Source organism: Panthera tigris, chromosome B2 (assembly GCF_018350195.1).
Source record: "Panthera tigris isolate Pti1 chromosome B2, P.tigris_Pti1_mat1.1, whole genome shotgun sequence".
In the NCBI taxonomy this organism is placed as follows: domain Eukaryota; kingdom Metazoa; phylum Chordata; class Mammalia; order Carnivora; family Felidae; genus Panthera; species Panthera tigris.
The window spans coordinates 34,229,456-34,250,939 of NC_056664.1; the positions used below are offsets into that span (position 1 = coordinate 34,229,456).

General features: G+C 48.5%; 1 protein-coding gene across 3 annotated transcripts; it reads left to right on the plus strand.

The window, feature by feature from the left end:
* Positions 1-1,199: 1,199 nt before the first annotated feature.
* ARMC12 (armadillo repeat containing 12) lies at positions 1,200-16,121 on the plus strand. 3 transcript variants are annotated; one of them, XM_042986199.1, is made up of 7 exons: positions 1,209-1,393; positions 4,078-5,134; positions 5,742-5,887; positions 6,102-6,236; positions 13,012-13,185; positions 13,332-13,403; positions 15,727-16,120. In XM_042986199.1, the coding sequence occupies exons 2-7, from the start codon at positions 4,891-4,893 to the stop codon at positions 16,057-16,059; spliced, it is 1,104 nt and encodes a 367-aa protein (XP_042842133.1). In that variant the 5' UTR covers positions 1,209-1,393; positions 4,078-4,890; the 3' UTR covers positions 16,060-16,120. The 3 variants fall into 3 exon arrangements, with proteins under 3 accessions (XP_042842135.1, XP_042842133.1, XP_042842134.1); XM_042986200.1 differs by having other exon boundaries at positions 1,212-1,393; positions 4,078-5,053; XM_042986201.1 differs by lacking the exon at positions 13,012-13,185 and having other exon boundaries at positions 1,200-1,393; positions 15,727-16,121.
* Positions 16,122-21,484: the final 5,363 nt, after the last annotated feature.

Genomic DNA, 21,484 nt, shown 5'->3' on the forward strand with positions numbered 1-21,484 from the left:
TTGACTTTGGAGGCCACATAAGCCTGGATCTGGATTCCAACACTTAGCTGTTTGGCCTTGGACAACTCTCTCAACCTCTGAACCAGTGTCTTCATCTGTAAAAGTCACTAGTGATAGTTACCTTGCAAAATGAGGGGCAAAGATTACAGAGAATACAAAGGGCCCAAAAAAGTGCCTGTTGCATAGTGATCAGACAATAGTTGGTCTTCATTCCCTGCACGCTGGGAGCCTTCCCTGAATTGGGGGACAAAGTTCCTTAACTAGCCTTCCCCCCCATACTGGAACACTTTTTAATCATTACACTGGTTCCACAGACGTGACCCGGGGCGCAAGGCCATCCTACCCCAACTAACAATAACGGGTGAGGGCAGGGTTCAGACCCTGAGCCACCATAGCCCAGCGCCTAAGCATGGCGCCCAGCAGAGCGCAAGCTCAATGAACGTTTGTTGAATGAACAGAACCGGTCCTCCCTTCGGTTTCTTGCAGCATCAGCGAGTGAGGAAGCAGATTGAAAAGCCCGCCCCCGCAGACTCCCCACCCCCACCTGGGTCCCAAAGCCTCCAGTAGCCTCCTTTCTCTAAGGTCTCTCCTTCTCCAGCCCGCTTCCCCCACCCCGGTTGCCTTGGAAACAGTGACGTGTGCATGCGGGGCGTGAGCCGTCTCCATCCTCTCCTGGAACCCCTGGCCCCTGCCTACTCAGACCCCGGCGGAGGATGAGATTGGGGGTCCTCGACCCTACCGCCCGCCTCCCGTCCCGGAGCTAGCCACGCCCACAGGGCCGCCCCCCGCGGGCGCGTAGCTCGCTCCAGTGCGGGCGCCCCACCCCCAGCCCGCCCGGCGCCGGTGAACTGGCGGGGGTCTGGAGAATGCCGGCTTCGGCCTCTGGGATCCCTTCCCACTCCTTCACCCCTGGCGGGCCAATGGATCCCGGGAACGCGGGCCGGGCCGGCCCGCCCCTTCCCGGGCAGCCCTGGAGCGCGCTCCGCGTCCTGGGGGGTAGGCGGGAAGGGTGGGAGCCCCCGGGGCGCCCGAGCGCCGCGGAGCGCGGGAGAGCAGGGGTTAAACAAGGTGCCGGCGCCGGGCGCGGCGGGAGTGGGGGAAGGGAGCGAAGGGAAAGTGAGAGCGGGGGCGGCGGGGGGGCGGGGGGGGACGGGAGCGAAAGAACATCCTGTGCCCGTCGCCGGATGCGCGCCTGGGGAGGAGGTAGTCCGGGGAGGGGGGGAGCTAAGCGAGGAGGCCCGGGGCGGGGAAAGGCTCGGCCTCCGCCCCCCACCCGGCCCTCCTCCTCTGGGGGCGCCAATCTCAGTGCTTTCGCCGCGTTTCTCCTTGTCCCCCGGCTTCCGCTGGAGTAACGAGCTACAGAGAGGCCCCCGAATCTGGTTCCTGGGCCTGGGTAAGAGCCAGCTGGGGAGGGGACGGTCTCGGAAAGCGTGGGGTCCACGGCAGGGCACGGGCCGCACCCTCTGCCTTTCGTCTCTCCACTTTCTGGCTTTCTGCCTGGAGGAGCTCGCACGTATGGATTGCCCCCTGCTCACCAAGGGTCGCAACATAAATTCTGTCATTCAGTTCTGACAGCAGCACTTCCTGGTAGTTGGTAGGTGTCAGTAAACCCATATTCCGGAGGAGGAAACACAGGCTCAGATTATGGGATTTGCCCAAATCCAAGCCCATCGGACTCCAGAGAACGTTCCAATATGCAGTAGGCTGATTTCCCCTTAGTTTCTCCTGTGCGTGCAAGCGCTGGTCCCCTCCAGTGTCCCCCGCCATAAAGACCTAGCACTGTGTCTTGCACAGTAGGCCGCCAATAGCGTAATGGGCTTTTTAAATTAACTAGGTTGAAACACTCATTACCAGAGCTTGGTAGTTGGGGTTTCGTAGGTGGGGAATGGGCTGGGGGAAAGAGTCCTCCTGGTTTAAGTATTTTGGGGGGCTTCAGAGAGGCTCCAGAGGTGTTCAAGGCAATTAAATGGGTCAGGGAAGTTGAGATTGATTAGCCTGGAGAAGAGGGGTGGGGCGGGTAGAGGTGAATGTCTTTTAGGTATCACTGAGACCCATCATCTGTGTGCTCACTGCCTTCCCACACCCAACGTTTTTGTCCAGGTGAAACCTGCTTATAATAGTAATTGTAGTTGACATTTGATGGGCCCTGGGCACTGTTTCAAGGATTTAATCCTCACAAACCATCCCAAGAGGCAGACATTATTATTACCATTTTCCAGGTGGGGAAAGTGGGGGACAAAGAGAGCGCAAAGCTAAGTCAGTGGCCAACCTGGTTTTGAACCCTGGTGGTCTGGCTCGAGCCCACACTCTCCTTCACTAAACTAAGTTGCACCTACCATGATGGGAACATCAGCTTTGAGAGTAGAAAGCCAGTGCAGATGGCAGAGAGGTGTGTGCTAGGTCAGCCCTCGTGTTTTGCCTTGGTCAGGATAGGAAAGAAACTTGGGGCTGGTTGTGCGTATATGGAATCTCAGACTTCTCTGTCTGGATTTGACAGAAAGCAAAATAAGAAAACAAAAGCCAAGTTCCTACAAAGTTGCCTCTTGAACTTATGCACCCTGAGAACACTCAAAACACAACTACCATCTATTATCACTATCATTTCGTAAAAGCAAGCGCATTTTAATTCTCAAAATAAGAAAGACCTCCTCTGAATCAAAAGCAGTCGTTCCCAAGAAAGGACGGTCATTGACTTTACACCAACAAATGGACGTTCCTCTGTAATTTTTTTTTCACGGTGCTGTGGACTAGTGAGAATGTCACTCTGGGCATGGCCTCTGCCTCTTGGTCCCTCTGTATCATTTGAGAGCAGAACCAAGAGAAGTGTGCTTTAGGTGTAGCAGGAAGGAGTTGGGTTAAAGCCAAAAGAGGATGCTTTTTTTTTTTTTTCTTTAAAGAACAGGTGAGCGCTGCATTTACATAGGAAGTGAGGGTTGCAGAGTCAAGCCCACGGACTAGAGAGGCCAGTAGCCCTGGTTTCTACCCCAGAGAAGGGCAGCAACTTTGTTCTGAAGGATCTACCCTCAAATCCACCAAGGTAGCCTTAGAACATAAAGCAGTCCCATCAGGCAGCCATTTCCTGCCTGGAGTCCATGCGGCATGACAGGTGGTTCCATGGCAGCAGGGAGGCCTCCAGGGGCCTCTATCACCCCTCATCACAGAGTCCATGTAGTCACCCACCTTGGGTGACTTGGGTAGAGTGGTTGGGTAGGAATGACCCTTGAGGAGGGCCGAGGACAGAAGAGAGGAAAGGAAGAGAATGACCACCTAGGAGTGTTGCCTGTAGCCCAGGGTGTGCAATGTGAAGGCTCTGAGAGGACGGGCCCGGCTGGCTGCAGCCTCCTTGGGGATGCTACTTTCCTATTTCCTCACATCCTTCAAGTCCAGGTGTAGCCCAGGACCTAGACCCTTCTAACAGGAGCTTAAACCCAGGCAGGTGAAGCCCTATTCTGGCACAATGGTGCTCAGTGCTGGCTCTGGGCCTGAGCCTGGCTTGGGGTTTGTCACTTCCCTGTTTTGTACTAGGAGGCAAGGCCAGAGGGGACAAGCAGGGAAAGGGGAGAAAGAGGGAAGGGTCTAGTCTCACCTGCCCTATCCTATTGGTGGAGACCAAGTCCTCCAAAGTCGAACTCTCATTTTCTGGGATGGTGGCATTTTCTCCACAGGAGGCCTCAAGCCTCATCTCACTGTGTAGGGGTGGGGCAGGGCACTGGGTTGTGGTTCTCCCAGATTTAGGCCCCCATCGTTTATTTATTTTTAAGTTTCTTTGAGAGAGTATGTGCACATGAGCAGGGGAGGGGCAGTGAGAGAGAGAATCCCAAGCAGGCTCCACACTGTCAGCCCAGAGCCCGATGCAGGGCTCAAACCCACAGACTGCAAGATCATGGCCTGAGCTGAAATCAAGAGTCGGATGTTCAACCGACTGAGCCACCCAGCCACCCCTTAGACCCCCATCATTTAAAGGCACACACCTACCCAAGTTTTAATCCTGGAGTTATAGGATGCTAAATCTGGATCCTCTTAGGTTGCAAATGCACAAACTGAGACCCAGACATGGGCAATCTCTTCCTCCTCCAGGGTCACACTGGTTGGGCCTGGAGTGCCTATATAACCAGATTCTTGCTCACTCCGGGTTGGATTTTGACACTGTTGACAAAAGTCGTGATTTTGACACTGTTTGACAGAAGTCATGATTGGAGCCCCTACTAAGTACAGGACTCTACCAGATGTTGCAGATGCCGAGAGAGCTGCCCTCAAGAACTTTTGGCCAGACAGGTAATTACTACCCACTACAGGGGGAACTACAGTTGCTGGAAGGTGAGTTTGCCTCAAGGCTGCAAAACTTTACAAAGTGCTCCCCTTGATGGAAGGGGGCCCTGCCTGCAGAAACACCCAGATGCCCAGCAGTCAATCCATGGTGAAGAAATCAAAGATGAGAGGCCAGGGAGTGAGGGAACAGGGTTGCCAGTTGGGCACACCCGACACCCCTCCCAGAAACTTCCCAAGGAACAAGCCCAGAAATTGGGCCTCTGCTGCCCTCTAATGGAGGAAAGCAAGCCTCTAGAGCTGCCTACCGGGGCCCAGCCATCCTGGCTCTCCTAAAGAAAAGGGGACATGAAGGACCTTCCTGCCCCCAGAATTTTTATTCCCCTAGAGTCTCGAGCTTCATTTCCTACAGCCTCAGAAGCTGAAACTTCTCTCCTTCCAAGAGCCCCTGGCCATCTTGTTTCCCGATCACCACCCTCCATCCTGTTTCCCCAGTTTCCTTTGTTGCCCAGGTTCTGATTCTGGTACCCTGGTTCCCGGCCCTGCCAGAGTTCTGGTTCCAGAAGGCTCTTGCCAGGTGCCTTGGGCCTAGCTCCCACCTGGGAGCAAGGCAGCGCTGAAGACATGGGCATGAGTGTCCCCCAGTGCCTGGGGCAACTGCACATCCGCAAGGGTGTAGTGGGCTTGGCCACAGGTGCTGGGTTCATCTACTTGCTCTACAAGGCCATCAAGGCTGGCATAAAATGCCAACCGCCCCTCTGCACCACCTCACCAATCTGCATCGCCCGTGAGTGTACGGGCCCTGGGGAGAGGGCTCTGCCCCAGGAGGCACCTGCTCCCGAGGCCTCCAGTGTGGGAGGGCCCAAAGGTGACTCCTCCAAGCTCCTCTCTCCTCCCTCTGTCTCTCCTCCACCTTCCTCAAACCCGCCCTAGAGATGCTAGCTCAGAGTCCCCAGGAAGTAGATGGCTCTCCAGGACTCCTCTGGCAGGTCTCCGAATTTGACACTCACTCTAGCCCCCAGGATGCCACTGCTCGGAAACTTGGCATCAGCAGTTCTTCCTAAGGGAACGGTTGGGGCACCTACATGCCCAGAACCTCCACCGGTCCATAGGACAACTTTGTGCCGAGTAGAAAAAGGCACCCTTCTGCCAGACTTTTTGATTGCCATCTGTTGGAATATCGTTGCCATATACTGATTATAACGAAATACCACATATGACTGCCATATGCCAGGAAATTGTTATAGTAAACACAAAACTATGACATTTAGGATACAAACGATACATCATTAGACGAAGTGCCCTGGGGCACAGCTCAGCTGTCTGTGGCGGTCCTGCATGTAGCAAGAAGGCCTCGCTTCAGAAAAAGCAAGACAGTCTTGTCCCCAGCTCCCTCTCCAACTCCCCCCTTCCCAACCCCATTCTCTGACCACTCCCGAGTCCCCAGCCTCAACCTGGCTGGGGTGGCTGTCTAGGCCTGGCAATCGAGCGAGAGCGGCACGGGCGGGACTCAGGTGAACTCCGGAGGCTCCTCAACTCTCTGGAGTGCAAACAGGATGAGTACGCCAAGAGCATGATCCTGCACAGTATCACGCGCTGTGTGTACTTGCTGGAGGCCGAGGTGAGGGAAAGGAAGCAGGAAGTCCCTCCCAACCAGCCCGGCCCCTGGGGGCTACGGCCGATCCCTGCCCCCTTGGCTGGACAGACTGTGTCCTGAGACCTGTCTCTGGCTGATGGCGGGAGGGGTCGTGCTGAGGGGCCTTGGTAACATGGGGGGCTGTGGGCCCGGGACACCCGCTTCTCCTGCCTCTTCTGTCTCTCTTGGCACACCCTAGGCCTCTGCTTGTACTACTGATGACATCGCATTGGTGGGCTCCATGCTGGATGACAAGGACAACAGTGTCAAAATCCAAGCTCTGAACACACTTAAAGCTTTCTCTGGCATCAGAAAATTCAGGCTTAAAGTCCAGGTGAGCAAAAGCAAGCGGTGGGGTGGACCACACAGGCTGTCCACAGACCGTGGGTTCTTTAATAGGCATGGGGTAAATAAATGGTCATGCTCCGGAAGTTTTGGGGTCTGATTTTCCTTGTAATCAAGTGAGAAAATGGTGGTCAGATTCCCGGCAGGATCATAAAAGCCTTTGAATATCAGGCTGAAACTGAACTAGGGTGCTAGGAGTATCTCTGAGCCCCAACTAGCAGAAAGCCCCAAGGTTCTTTCTGATACCATCCCATCCTACAACACCAATGGGGTGTCCTATGATGTAACTGCATTCTGACACCGTCTACCTGGAGTTAGTGCAGACCCCACAGATAAAGGATTCAGTCCCACGAGACTGCCTCCCACGTCACCTGCCAGTCACAAGTGCCAGTACACTTAGCTATAAATTTGGACTTCCTCCTCTGGCTTGAGAATTCACTAGGAAGACTCACAGAACTCAGGAAAACACTGTACTTACATTTACCAGTTAATTATAAACTGAGGAGGAGCCAGATGGAGGAGACGCATAGAGCAAAGTATGGCGGGGGGAAGGGTGCAGTGTTTCCATGCCTTCTCTAGGTGAGCCACCCTCCTGGCACCTTGATGTGTCCACCAACCTGGAAGTTCTCCGAGCCCTGTTTAGGGGTATGTGTGGAGGTTTCAATATGTAGGTGTGATTGATTAATCATTGGCCATTTGTGATTGAACTCAATCACTAACCCCTCCCTTCTTCAACCCCCTTAATCATGGCTTGGCCTTTCTGGGCACCAGCATCCCCATCTGGAAGCTATCTACCATCCACAAGAGTCACCTGCTTGACATAAACTCCGGGGTAATGCAGAAGAACTTACTATGAAAAGCAAAACACCATTCTATCAGTCAAATGCAAGGATTTTAGGAGCTCTGTGCCTAGAACCAGGGACAAAGACCAGATCTATCATATCGCCCACCCTCTGCTGTGTTGGTCTGATGCTGGTGGCTGGGCCACTGATGCCTTCACTACTACCACATAGAGAAAATACAAGCCACCACACATCCCCAGGCTTACCTGTTTTCACACCCATCCTTTCCTGCTTTCCCGCTGATGCCATGGGAAAATGGCTTTCTTCCTGTCTGTGGTCAATGTTAGTCTCAGTACTGGATCCCATCCCCTTCTTTGAGGACTTCTTTCCTTAATTAGACTCTTTGTCTGATATGCCCCCCCCCAACTCCTTCCCATTAATTCAACATGCTCTAATCCTTCCAATCCTAAAAAAACACCGTCCCATAAAAAAGAACCTTTCTTCCTTGACCTCCAAATTTCTCTCTGCAAGTGATCTCTCCTAATTAAAAATAAATATAGAAAACTTACAAATATTTTATATGTGTACGGTAGAAAGAACTATGAACAAAACACACGTAACCAAAACCCAGGCTAAGAAATCTAACATGACCAACAGCTTAGATGCTCCAGTTGCTCCCCTCCCCCACAATCCCAACCGGAGGCAATTATTTCCTCTATTTTGTGCATCTGTTCCTTGATTTCTTTATAGTTTTACCATATATTCAGGTATCATTCTGGCAACGCGAGGTAGTTAATAATAGGCAAAATGTAGTTTGGGATGTTTTTAAGCTTCAACATATCCGGAAGTGTGCAGTTTGTATCCTGTGGTTTGCCTTCCCCCCCAGCACTGGAAGATTCATCTTTATTGGTGTGGGTAGCTCTGTTTCCTTGTTTTCTACTGCTGTATAGTGCTCTAGTTCACGAACATCCTGCGATTGTATTTATCCATTTGCCCATGGGTAGGCACTTAAATTGTTTCTACATTGTGCCATGAGCATTCTTGTATACATCTCCCTTGAGGATATAGGAGACTTTCTCTAGGATATGTATGTATGCAGGCGTGGGATGGCTGGATGAAAGGGTATGCCCAACTTTTCAAAAAGGGTTGTATTAATTTACAGCCTGTACTGGCTCTGCATGAATATTCCAGTTGCATTACATTCTCCCCGCCAAAACTTGGTATTTTCACACTTTAAATTTTTTGCATCAAACTTTTTTGAGGAGGGGCACTTGGCTGGCTCAGTCAGTAGACCATGCTTGATCTTGAGGTCATGAGTTCAAGCCCCATATTGAGCATGGAGCCTACTTAAAAAGAAAGGAAGGAAGAAAAAATTGGGGGGGTTGGGGGGAAGGTCTCTAGGTCTCCACTTGCTGGCTGCCTCTGCTTTATCCCTCAACTCTCTCAGTTTCCCTAAGTCTGTAATTCTCAAACATATCAATTGCCTGCAGAGCTGTTTAACATTGAAGATTTCAGGACCCCACACCTAGAGATTCTAGCTGAGCCGGGGAGCTATGTTTTTCACAAGCCCCCCCAGAAGATTCTGACGCAGCTGGTCTGGGCAACACTTTCCCCATCGTATCCTGAGGACCTGATCCCTATTCTCTGAGTAAAAGCAGCCAATCAGTTTTCATCTGGATGCACTTTCCTGCATCTCCGTCGATAGCCTGGGGACTCCCTTGACCTCCAGACCCATGGCCAGCTGCTCCACTTAGACATCCTAGTGGCCCTCTAACTCAGCATGTCCAAAATGGAGCTTGCCCCTGTTCCCTAAGTTAGACCACCCTTTCCAGAGGGATCTGGTCCCATCAACCCCCTGCTTGGTCTTCCTTAAAGCTCTTAGCATAAAGATCACAGTCCTTCACTTCCTTGCCCCAGCCCCAGCCATTCGCATTGTATATTTCATGCTCTTCTGCTCCCTGGCCCTTGCACCGGCTGTTCCCTCTGCCTGAAACACCACACCAGATGTGCTCTTATCTGTCCTTCAGCTCTTAGTGGACAACAAGGGGTTGGGGCAGGGAGAGGCAGGTACCAGTGGGAATGCTGTGACCCTCACTCCAGGATTCTTGCCTCCCTCTTACATGGCTCACAAAAGTACAGCTTGTGGGATTCTCAGTCCTTGGTAGTATCTCTCAGTCCAAGCATCTTACGTCTTGGAAGTGAAGATCCCTTTATTCATTCAACAAATGTATATGAAGTACTTTGTGTTTAAGCACTGGAGGCACAACAGTGAGCAGAACAGGAAAGATCTCGGTCCCAGTGGAAGCTTATATTCTAGCAGGGCAAGGCAGGCAGTACACAAATTAGTGAAATCTATGGTATATTTCACGTAACAAGTGCTACGGAGAAAAATAAAGAAGGGTGGTAAGGAAGCTGGTATGGGAGCTTCCTATACAGTTTCAAAGGAGAAAATCTTTGGGACGTAGAGCTTGATGAAGGGTTCATAGAACTAGAAATAACACCAAAAGCATGATCTATAAGAGAAAAAATCGATACATTGGACTTCATCAAAACTAAAAGCATTTGCTTTGTGAAGAACCCTGTTAAGAGGCTGAAAAGACAAGCTGCAGGCAGGGAGGAAACATTTGCAAAGCACATAGCTGGCAAAGGACTCCTGTCTAGATCGTATAAAGAGCTCTCGAAACTCACTATTTAAAAAAATCTAAGTAGAAAATGGGCAAAAGACGTGGCGATATTGCACTGAAGAAGATCTATGAATTGCAAAGAAGCACATGAAAAGATGCTTAAAATCGGTAGACCTGAGGGAAACGTACTTAACGCTGCGGCAACCTATCACGACACACCTATTAAGTATTCTAAACTCAAAATTTGTGACAGTACCAGAAGCTGGCGAAGGCGGAGAGAGACTGGATCTCTTGTGCGTTGCTGGTGGGAATGTGAAATGGTACAGCAGCCATTCTGGAAAATAGTTTGGCAGGTTTTTTTGTTTTTGTTTTTCTTTTAAAAACGAATTATATGTTTACCACACAACCCAGCAATTGCACTCTTAGGCATTTATCCTAGAGAAATGAAAACTTCTGTCTGCACAAAAACCTGTACACGATCTTATTTGTTGCCCCTTTTCCTGTAATAGTCAAAAGCTAGAAACAAGCAAAATGTCTCTCAATGGATAGATGGTTAGACAAACTGGTAATCCACGCCATGGAACGCTAATCGGGAACACAAGGGAGTGAAGTCTTGACACACACCACAACTTGGATCTCAAGGGCATCACACTGGGTGAGAAACCAATCTCAGAAGGTCCCAAAGTGTGATTCAATGTATGTAACATTCTCAAAGTGAAAAAATTGTAGAGATGGAAAACAGATTAGTAGTTGGGCCGTTTTGGGTGGGAAGGGGCAAATGTGACCGTAATGGAGTCCCAGGAGGAAGATCTTTGTGGTGATGGGACACCGCTGATGGCATAATCCCTTGAGAGCAGTGGTGGTTACGTGAATCTACACACGTGATAAAATGACACAGCGCCAGACTCACACTTTGTGCCAACACCGATTTCCTCGTTTTGGTATCGTGTATAGTTATGTAAGGTGTGACCATTGAGGGAAACGGGGTGACAAGCACACAGGACCTCTCTGGGCTGTTTTTGCAACTTGCTGAGAATTTATAGTTATTTGGAAATTAAAAGTTTAAAAATATGTATGTTGCACGTGCAGTGCTGTGGGGAATGGAATAAAGATGGGGGATAAACAGGGCTGGGACGGGAGTGGTTGCAGTCTTAAAGAAGGGGGTGGTCAGGGAAGACCTCACGGAGAAGGCGGCATTAGCATAAAGTCTTCAAGGAGGTAAGAGAGGGAGCTATGGCTACCTGGAGGGAGAGCATTCTAAGTAGAGGAAACAGCCTGCACAAAAACAAGATAAGTGTGTATCTGGCATGCTCAAGGAATGGCTAAGAGACCATTGTGATGGCAACCACGGGAGCCAAGGAGAATAGGTGATGAGGTCAAAGAAATAGGGGTGGGGGGTGGGGAGAGAGGGGCAGAGCATATGGGACCTTGCAAGCCACTATAAGGACTTCAGCTCTTACCCTGAACGAACTAGGGACTTGAGCCGAAGAGTGACGTGTCTAACACGTCTGCTATTCTGAAAATAGAGGCAGGGGGCGAGGATGGAAGCAGGGAGACAGGAGGCTCTTGCAGAAATCCAAGTGAGAAATCATGGTGGCTTGGAACAGGGTGGTAGAGAGGAGACGGTGAGAAGCAGCTTAACTGTTGATAGATTTTAGAAGGTAGAGCCAACAGGATTTTTCTGAAGGATTGGAAAAAGTGGTGTGAAGAAAAACAAAGCACAGTAGTTAAAGAGGACCACTTTAAAGATTTTTGACCCGAGTAATTGGAAGGGCGATGTAACCAACAGCAGAGACAGGGAAGATGGTGGAAGAAACAGGTTTGGGGACTGCATACATGTTAACTTTGAAAGGTCTATTAAGCATTCTGGCAAGGGACGCCTGGCTGGCTAGGTTGGCAGAGCATGTGACTCTTGATCTCGGCATTGTGAGTTCGTGCCTCACGTTGGGTATAGAGATCACTTAAAAAATAAAATCTTTAAAAATGGGGGTGGTTCATGCCGGTCAGAGTGGCTAAAATGAACAAATCAGGAGACTAGATAATGGAGAGGATGTGGAGAAATGGGAACCCTCTTGCACTGTTGGTGGGAATGTGGACTGGTGCAGCCGCTCTGGAAAACAGTGTGGAAGTTCCTCAAAAAATTAAAAATAGATCTACCCTATGACCCAGCAATAGCACTGCTACGAATTTACCCAAGGGGTACAGGAGTGCTGATGCATAGGGGCACTTGTACCCTAATGTTTATAGCAGCACTTTCAACAATAGCCAAATTATGGAAAGAGCCTAAATGTCCACCAACTGACGAATGGATAAAGATGTGGTTTATACATACAATGGCATACTACTTGGCAATGAGAAAGAATGAAATCTGGCCTTTTGTAGCAACGTGGATGGAACTGGAGGGTATTATGCTAAGTGAAATAAATCAGACAGAGAAAGACAGATACCATATGTTTTCACTCACATGTGGATCCTGAAAAACTTAACAGAAGACCGTGGGGGAGGGGAAGGGGGGAAAAGTTAGAGGGAAGGAGGCAAACCATAAGAGACTACTGAGAACAAACTGAGGGTTGATGGGGGTGGGGGAGAGAGGAAAGTGGGTGATGGGCATTGAGGAGGGCACTTGTTGGGATGAGCACTGGGTGTTGTATGGAAACCAATTTGACAATAAATTATATATATATGTATATATATATGTATATATATGTATATATATACATATATATGTATGTATATATATATGTATATATATGTATATGTAAATAAAAGGGGGTGGTTGTGGTATGCCTGGGTGGCTCAGCTGGTTAAATGTCTAACTCTTGATTTTGGCTCAGGTCATGAGCCCAGGGTCAAGATATTTTCTCTCTCTCTCTCTCTCTCTCTCTCTCTCTCTCTCTCCCCCCCCCCCCCCACCTCCCTCTCTGCCCTTCTCTCCTGCTCATGCTCTCTCTCTCAAAAATAATAAAACACTCTAAAAAGCATTCTGGGTTGAGGTAGAATTGGCACCTGAATATATGAATCTGGAGTTCAGGGAGAGGTCTGGGTTGGAGACAGAAAGCTGAAAGGCATCAGCATCAATTGTATTTAACACTGTGAGTCTGGATGATATCACTAAGGGAGAGATGAAGATAGAGAAGAAAAGGTTAGGCCTAAGAACCAGGAAAGACTTCTGTGGAGGAGAAGCCAAGGGGAGAAAGGAGGTAGGAGTGACCTAAGAGGTCAAATAACAAGAGTGTTGTCTACTGGGTTTGGCTCAGGCATCATGGGTGGGGCAGGGAAGAGTGAAGGCAGAGTCTGGGACAGTGTTGGGGATCACCACATAAAAGCAGATCCTTCTCCCCCCACCCCCACCCCCCAGGAACACTCCATCAAGGTCCTGGAACTGATCTCCAGCATCTGGGATTCGGAGCTGCACATTGCAGGCCTCAGACTCCTCAACAACCTCCCACTGCCTGACTATGTGCATCCACAGCTGAGACGGGTGATGCCTGCCTTGATGGAGATCCTGCAGTCGGACTATATCCTGGCACAGGTAGGTGCCTGAGGACCGTGGCCCAGGCCCTGCCACTCCTGACCAGCCCTGCACCAGCACCTAGAGGGAGGAACAGAGATTTGTGCGTTCCCTGCTCGGGCCCAGAGCAATCTGCCTTCTCATGTCTTGCTCTTTCTTTTATTCAGGTGCAAGCCATTCGATTGCTGAGCTACCTGGCACAGAAGTATGATCTTCTCTATGATATTCTCAACTGCCAGGTGAGATAGGAACTGAAGAAGGGTTGATGGATACCAACTCAGATATTGGGGAAGGAAGAATCACGGATTCCCCAGGCAGACTTAGCCCTAACAAGATCGTCTTGTTTCTCTTCACGCCCTTGCACTAGATATATTGAAAAACATCCCCTCTTCCATTCTCCCAATAGAATAGAATTCATTTTGTTAGGAGGAGGATTCTCCTTTAAAGGGCCTTCTGAACTCTGAGAGCCAGGAATCCAGGCGACAAAACAAAAGGCAATGTAGGTATTTTCATATTAGAGAAGAGCTGCTTATAACAAAAACCATTATTAGGAATAGACAAGGTCACTACGTAATAATTAGGTCAGAAGGATAAAGTAACTCTTAACTTATATGAACCTAATAACATAACCTCAAAATTTATATGGCAAGGTGCGCCTGGGTGGCTCGGTCGGTTAAGCGTGCTACTTCAGCTTAGGTCACGATCTCATTGTTTGTGAGTTCCAGCCCCGCGTCCAGCTCTGTGCTGACAGCTCAGAGCCTGGAGCCTGCTTTGGGTTCTGTGTCTCCCTCTCTGTCTTCCCCTCCCCCACTTGCATTGTGTGTGTGTCTCTCTCTCTCTCAAAATAATAAACATTAAAGAAAATTAAAAAAAAATTATATGGCAAAAACTTGATAAAATTACAAGGGAAACATTTTTTTCTCTTTCTTCAGTTTTAGTGAGGTATAATGGACAGATAAAATTGTAAGATATTTAAAGTGTACATAGTGGTGATTTGATATAATATAGATAATACATTGTGAAAGGATTCTCATTATCTAGTTGATTAGCAAACATATCTATCACTTCACATATTTACCTTGTGTGTGTGTGAGAACATTTAAGTTCTACTCTCTTAGCAAATTTTGATTATATAATACAGTGTTATTAACTCTAATCACCATGTTTTACATCAGATCCTCAGACCTTATTTATCGTATAACCGAAAGTTTATATCCTTGTACCAATGTCTCCCTATTTCTTCTACACTGCCAGCCCCTGGCAACCATTTTTCTATTCTCTGTTTCCGAGTGTGACTTTTTTTTTTTTTTTTTTTTTTTTTTTTTTTAAGTTTCCACCAATAAGTGATACCATGCAGTATCTGTTTTTCTCTGTCTGGCTTATCTTACTTAGCATAATGTCCTCAAAGTTCATCCATGTTGTCACAAGTGGTAGGATTTTCTTCCTTTCACGGCTGAATCATTCTAAGGAAAAAAACTGACACATCTACTACCACAATGGAAGATTTGGGAGATTTTAATTATTTTTTCAGCAATTAATAGATAAAAACCAAAAACTAGTAAGGGTATATTTGCTGTGAATAACTTAAATAAGCTTGAGCCACTAGACACACCTACAATTGTAAAGAACACTTCACAGTTAGTAAATGCACATTCATGTCAAACACACAACATATTTTAAAAAATTGGGGCACCTGGGTGGCTCAGTTGGTTAGGCGTCCAACTCTTGATTTTGGCTCAGGTCATGATCCAGGGTCATGGGATCGAGCCCCATATTGGGCTTAGTGGTGGGCATGAGCCTGCTTAAGATTTTCTCTCTCTCTGGGGCGCCCTGGGTGGCTCAGTCGGTTGAGCGTCTGACTTCCGCTCAGGGCGTGATCTCACAGTTTGTGAGTTTGAGCCCCGTGTGGGGCTCTGTGCTGATGGCTCAGAGCCTGGAGCCTGCTTCTGACTCTGTGTCTTCCTCTGTCTCTGCCCCTCCCCTGCTCATGCTCTGTCTCTCAAAAATAAATAAACGTTCAAAAAATTAAAAAAAAAAAGATTTTCTCTGTCTCTCTCTCTCCCTCTACCCCTCTGCCTCTCTCTCTCTCAAAACAAAAATATTTTTTAAAAATGTGAGACAGAAAGAACATGAGCAGGGGATGGTCAGGGAGAGAGAAGGGAGGACAGAGAATCCAAAGTGGGCTTTGAGCTGACAGCAGCAAGCCTGATGCGGGGCTCGAACTCACCAACCACGAGATCAAGACCTGAGCCGAAGTCAGATGCTCAACCAACTGAGCCACCCAGGCACCCCAAAATAAAAATATTTATAAAAATTAACCACATGATAAGCTTTAATATTTGACTCAACAGATTTCCCAGCATCAATGTTATGATCATATCTCTCATGTTTCATGACCACATTGCCATTGTGTTAGAGAATGATAACGAAAGGAAAACTACAAAAATCCTATTCAGTTGAATCTGAAGCTTAGGTACTGGGGAGCTGAGGCAATCGGAAGATGGAAGAACTTTAGAACTTGTCTTGGATTTCTTTGCCATTGTCGCTCCACTCCCGTCACAGGTGCATGCCAACTTCCTGAACCTGTTTCAGTCCACACAGCCAGGGAGTCTGCTGTTTGAGGTCCTGGTGTTTGCCGAGCGGCTAAGTGAGGGCCGGAATTCACCCCACTACCGTGCCGTGAAGTGGCATTACAACGAACAGTCGCTGCACGAAGCCCTTTTTGGGGATGAGTCACGACTGGCAGACCGGCTGCTCGCTCTGGTCATCCACCCTGAGGAGGAGGTTCAGATCCAGGCCTGCAAGGTCATAGTCAGCCTGCAGTGCTCCCAGGATGTGGGAGTCCGGCCCTCCGTCTGCCAGCCCAGCCGTTCCTACTTTAATAGCGGGGAATAAAATTAAGGAGAGCCAATAAATGACTATGGGAGAAAAGCGTGAGGAGCAGTTTCTGTTTAGGGCCTTCCAGGGGCTGGGTGGGGATTTCAGCCGGCCCGATTGCTACATGGAGCATGGCAAAGCATGGGTGCATCTCCCAGAACACGTCCCCACTTCTCTGCTTAGGGGACAGATTCCCTTCTGCCCCTGCTGCTTTTAAAATTTGAATGTGGAGCCAGTGCTTTAAGGGAGTTTTAGGGAGAAGGCACGTCTCGGGGACAGAGGCCAAAGATAATCAGCAGGAGACAGTATTGCATGGGCTTACTCAGCACGGGCCAGGCTGTGCCACAGTAACAAACAGCCTCCAAATTTTAGTGGCTTAAAAATGACAAAGTTTTTTTTTTTTTTTAAGTTTATTTATTTATTCATTGGCGCAGAATGAGAGGGAGAGAGAGAGAGGAAGAATCCTAAGCAGGCTCCACACTGGCAGCACAGAGCCCGGCGTGAGGCTTGAACTCATGAACCGTGAGATCGTGACCTGAGCTGAAACCAAGAGTCGGAGGCTTAACCAACTGAGCCACCCAGGTGCCCCGACAAGGTTATTTCTTATTCCTACTCCATGCCTACAGCTGGGGTGATAGAGGGACAGGTGTCTCTTCCAAATCCTCTTCTCTCTGTGACCAAGGCTGAGGGTGGATCTTCACTGTGTATCTACAACTCCTAGAGAAGGAAAAGGGAAGGTGGCAGTGATCACTGGCTCTTGAAAGTTACACCAGAGGGGCACCTGGGTGGCTCAGTCGGGTAAGTGACCGACTTCAGCTCAGGTCACGATCTCCCGGTTGGTGAGTTTGAGCCCTGCGTTGGGTTCTGTGCTGACAGCTCAGAGCCTGGAGCCTGCTTCGGATCCTGTGTCTCGCTCTCTCTCTGCCCCTCCCCCGGTCACACTCTGTCTTTCTGTCTCAAAAATAAATAAACATTAAAAAAAAAAGCTACACCAGAAATGATGCTCGCACTTCACTAGCCATAGAGGGTGGGGGAGATCAGTCTTACTATGTGTCCAAGAACTGAAAATATTTGGTGGAAAAAGCATTAATGACAGAGACTGCAGGTGTATTAGAAGAGTGAGAGCTCTGGAATCAGACTCTCAGGTTCAAATACAGCTCTGTCACGTACTGATTGTGTGACTTTAGGCAAGCCATGTACCCCATGTGAGCCTCAGTCCCTTCACCTATAAAATGACATATATAATAATCTATATAATGAGAGAACTTATCTCCTGAGGCTGTTGAGAGGATTACGTGGGGGATGTGTGAGTTAGTGAATGTAAGACACAATGTTCTGCACGAGAAGGGTATTCACCAAAGATCGAAGATTGAGAGAGTGAAAGATTGACACTGGAAAGGTTCTAGAGAGCATTGAGTCCTATGTGTCTGCAGACCAGTCTCTTTGGGTTGCAGGCACCGGGGAGTCCCAGAACTCTCTAAGAAGCACCCTGAAATGCCACTAGAACTTAGCTTTAGAAACCAGAGTGATTATGTGAATAATATAAAACCATAACCGTGTAGTCTCCAGAAACAAGAAGACTGTCAAACCAAATATGATCACCTATTTTCAGAATTCCCAGATAGTGCATTTCCCATGTGTTCATTCATTGTGTTACCTGTGTTATTCTGGAAAACAAGCAGTAGTGGTTGTTAATGGTTTAAGAAAACATTACGGGGGGCACCTGGGTGGCTCAGTCGGTTGAGGGTCTGACTGTGGCTCAGGTCACGGTCTCATGGTTCATGAGTTTGATCCCCACATCAGATTCTGTGCTGACAGCTTAGAGCCTGGAGCCTGCTTCGGATTCTGTGTCTCCCTCGCTCTCTGTCCCTCCCCCACTCATGCTCTGTCACCCTTTCTCTCAAAAATAAATGAACATTAAAAAAAGAGAAAACGTTATGGGAGAAAACCCTAAAATTGGAGTCGTTCTATCTGCTACTACTTGATTTAGGAGGAAGAACATGTTGGCCCAGCTAAAGAACCCCAGTGTTCTTAGGGGCAGGACCACAGTCTAGTCTAAGGCCAACTCTGGCATTTTGCTGAAAGAAAAAACAAACCCAAAGAGGAAAAGTGATTTGCTCAAGGTTTCAAGACTGATCTGGGGCAGAAATAGGGTTAGAGCCTCCTAGACTCAAGCTTTTTGCTTTCATATTCCTTGGCCTGAGCCCCATGAGAGCGGACTCTGGATTCTAATCCAGAATCTGTGGCAGTTGAGGAAGATAGTGCTTTTGGCTTTTAGGGGTCTGTTTAGGACTGAATACTTGGGGAAATGTGTCCCCACTGAATTCCCGACCCAGGACCTCATCTCTTGGGTCAGTGGGGGTGGGAGGAGGGTTGTTGATGAGGATGGGCTGATCAGAGAGCCGGTTCCTACTTGGGGACCATCCTCATCACCATCTCCCAAAGTCTGACTTGTCACCTCTGAGTGGACATCACTACCAGATCTGAATCATCAGCCCTTGTCTCTCTCCTGAGTGCAGGCCTGAGGGCTGCTCCTTCCTGCTTCTTGGATACACTACAGTGACCCCAGTGGAACCTGTCAAAAGCCAACATCATCCTACCCACTCCTCAGCCAGCTCCCTCTGTTCCTATGTCACCAGCTAAGTACTGGGCATCACCTTCAACCTCTGTCCACCACATCCAGCCAACCATTCAGAACATCCCACATCTACCCAGTTCTTCATTTTCCACTGCTGCTATCCTATTCCCTACATTGGGAATTCTGAGTTTTCTAATTCTGGTCTCCATTCTCTTTGACCCTACACACTCCAGGCTAATTTCAGAACCCCACACTGCATCATCCTCAAACACATTCACAGGTTCCCAACTGTCATGGTGAACTTTTTCTCAGCTCCAAAGCTAAGTCTCGTGATCTGACAAGTATAATTGTATTGACAACAAAAGTAGGTTGAGTTTTGCCCTCAAAGATATGGTCACCGGACCTCTTTTTTACATGATGGTGCCAAACGAATTAGCTTTGTATTCAAGGACCTTCATGATCTGGTCACCTGGCTTGCCACCAGCCTACCATGTCAAATCTCTTCACCAGCCAAACTGGAGTGAACTAGTCACTGCTGCCCTACTTCTACTGCATGGGGTCTTGCCTCTAGGCTGTTGATACAATGTTCCCCCTACCTACAATGCTCTTCTCTTTCCTTTCTACTGGGCTGTGTCCTCTAGAGTCATCAGAGTTGGGTGACACCCTACTGCAGCCTAGAGCTTTCTCCAACAAGCCTTTGCTGCTTCCTGCAGCCCTTCACGTCTGATCCTTATATCTGGCATTTGGCTAATTAAAGCTTTGTTAAAAACTTTGTTCTTTTTGCAGTAGGTCATATATGACTCCTGATAAAAACCTTGAAGGAAGAGCCTGCTCTGCGTAGGTGCATGGTAACAATTGGCTGATGGTAATAACAGGGGAGTTGGCAATGGGCAATGAGATGGGGAGGGGTGTATTGGTTATTTGTTGCTGTGTAACAAACTATGACAAAATGCAATGTCTCAATCTGGGTCTGATCAAGAGAGAGAAACCCCACAGTAACTTGAACGGGGACATTTTAATATAATTATTACCCCAGGTGATTAGAGTAACAAAAGAATTGGTGAGTAAAGGGTACAGAATACATGAATAGTAGATATAGTAGATATAGGAGTAACCCCTACCCCCCATGGCTGAGGTCGAGGAAAGAGCACCCAAGGAAGAGGCATCCGCATCCCCCACTACAGCTGAATTCCAGACCTTGTTGAGTACATAGCCTATGGCTTGCCAGATGTCAGAAAAGTCACTGTACTGTCATGAGAGTGAAACTTGCCAGAGATCTGCCCTCTAGGATGCCAAGGAAAGTTCTTCACGGGGGGCTGCCAAACCAAAGGCCAGAAAACTGCCTGGGCAGGGTACAGGGGAAGCTGCTGCCCGCTGGGTGCTGCTGGCCTCTATGGACTGCAGAAGCCTGATGCTAGGGAGCTCATGCGTGATCTAGGAGCCTCGTGCTGGAGAAGCCACACGCACAGCGGGTACTGGGTGCTGGAGAATCTGCAAATGCTCCTGGAGGTGGAGGCGCTCTGCTTACATTACTGCCCACAGGGGTCAGTGTCAGGAGAAGCTCCTAGCTACTGGCGTTGCTGGTCACTCTAGCGACTGGGCAGGGGTGAAGCTGTTTGCACTGTAGGAGCTTGCCAGCTGAGCGCACTTGATCCAGAAAACAAAACCCTTTTCCTCCTGCTGGATCTCTCCAGATCCCTCCCCCTTAGCAATTTAAAACATCAGCAAGCATTTGTTATCTCTCATGGCGATTCTGAAGCATCTTAGCTGGGTGGTTCGGATCCAGTCAAGGTATGGTTGCAGTCAAACTTTTGGCCAGGGCTGCAATTATCTGAAGGCTTGACTGGGGCTGGAGGATCCACTTCCAAGATGGCTCATTTATTTGGCTGGCAAGTTGATGCTGGCTGTTGGCAGAAGACCTCAGTTTGTCCGTCTCCACAGAGATGCTTGAGAGTCCTAGTGGCATAGCAGCTGGCTTCTCCTAGAGTGGATCATCCAAGAGAAAGCAGGGCAAAAACTGCAGTACCCTTTCTGACCTAACTTGAAGTCATACATTATCAGTCCACCATATTCTATTCATTACAAGTCGTTCGCTGATCCAGCCCACATTTAAGGAAGGGAGAATTAGGCTCTGCCTTTTGAAGGGAGGAGTGGTAGAGAATTTGTGAACACTGAAGAACCACCGCAGAAGGCATTAATCAAAAAGGACTAATGGAACACCTACTGTGTGCTTAGCAGCGGGATGCATCTGTCTCCCCCTACAGAGGTTCTCTTCCAAGGAGAAGGGAAATTTCATAATTCATAGCTGCCACCTTATCCCTTCTCTCAGCTTTCCTTCCAGATGTTTAGCTTGTTTCCTTACCTGCAGACGTCTTTCACCTGCAGGCAATTACATTTCCAAGGAAACATCTCTTCCCATCTTTTCAGTTGATTCTGAGAAGGCTTCATAGAAGTGAGAGGCTTGCCTTGGATCTCCGGAGAGGAGAGGGCGGGGAGAGGAAAGAGGAAAGAGCTTTCCAGGGTGAGAAACGTGTGGCACCTGCTACAGCTTCTCTGCGGATGAGCAACAGCTTTCAAAATGAATGAGCAAGAAGCAAAGAAATAATAATAGGAAAATGTTTTTAAAAATGTGATTTCTTAAAATAGCTTATGTATTGTTGTCTGAGATGCAGTGGCCTAGATACATACAATAGAATGAGAAGAGGGAAGGAATGCGGAGAATTTTACCAAAAGGGAAACCAATCAGTTTCCCTCGGATGGGACTATGTAGGGGCTGGCTTGCTGGTAGATGATAGTTAGCGAGCCAGACTGCCAATTACTCCTGATTTCCTAAAGGAGGCAGAGATCAGGGAATTTCAGCTGTCT

What these genes read in the sequence shown, in the direction of transcription:
- ARMC12 (XM_042986199.1), top strand. Translation starts at nt 4,891, where the DNA reads ATGGGCATGAGTGTCCCCCAGTGCCTGGGGCAACTGCACATCCGCAAG. An exon ending in CAGTGTGGGAGGGCCCAAAG is followed by an intron (nt 5,135 to 5,741) that starts GTGACTCCTCCA and finishes GTGGCTGTCTAG; the next exon opens with GCCTGGCAATCGAGCGAGAG. An exon ending in ATGATATTCTCAACTGCCAG is followed by an intron (nt 13,404 to 15,726) that starts GTGAGATAGGAA and finishes CTCCCGTCACAG; the next exon opens with GTGCATGCCAACTTCCTGAA.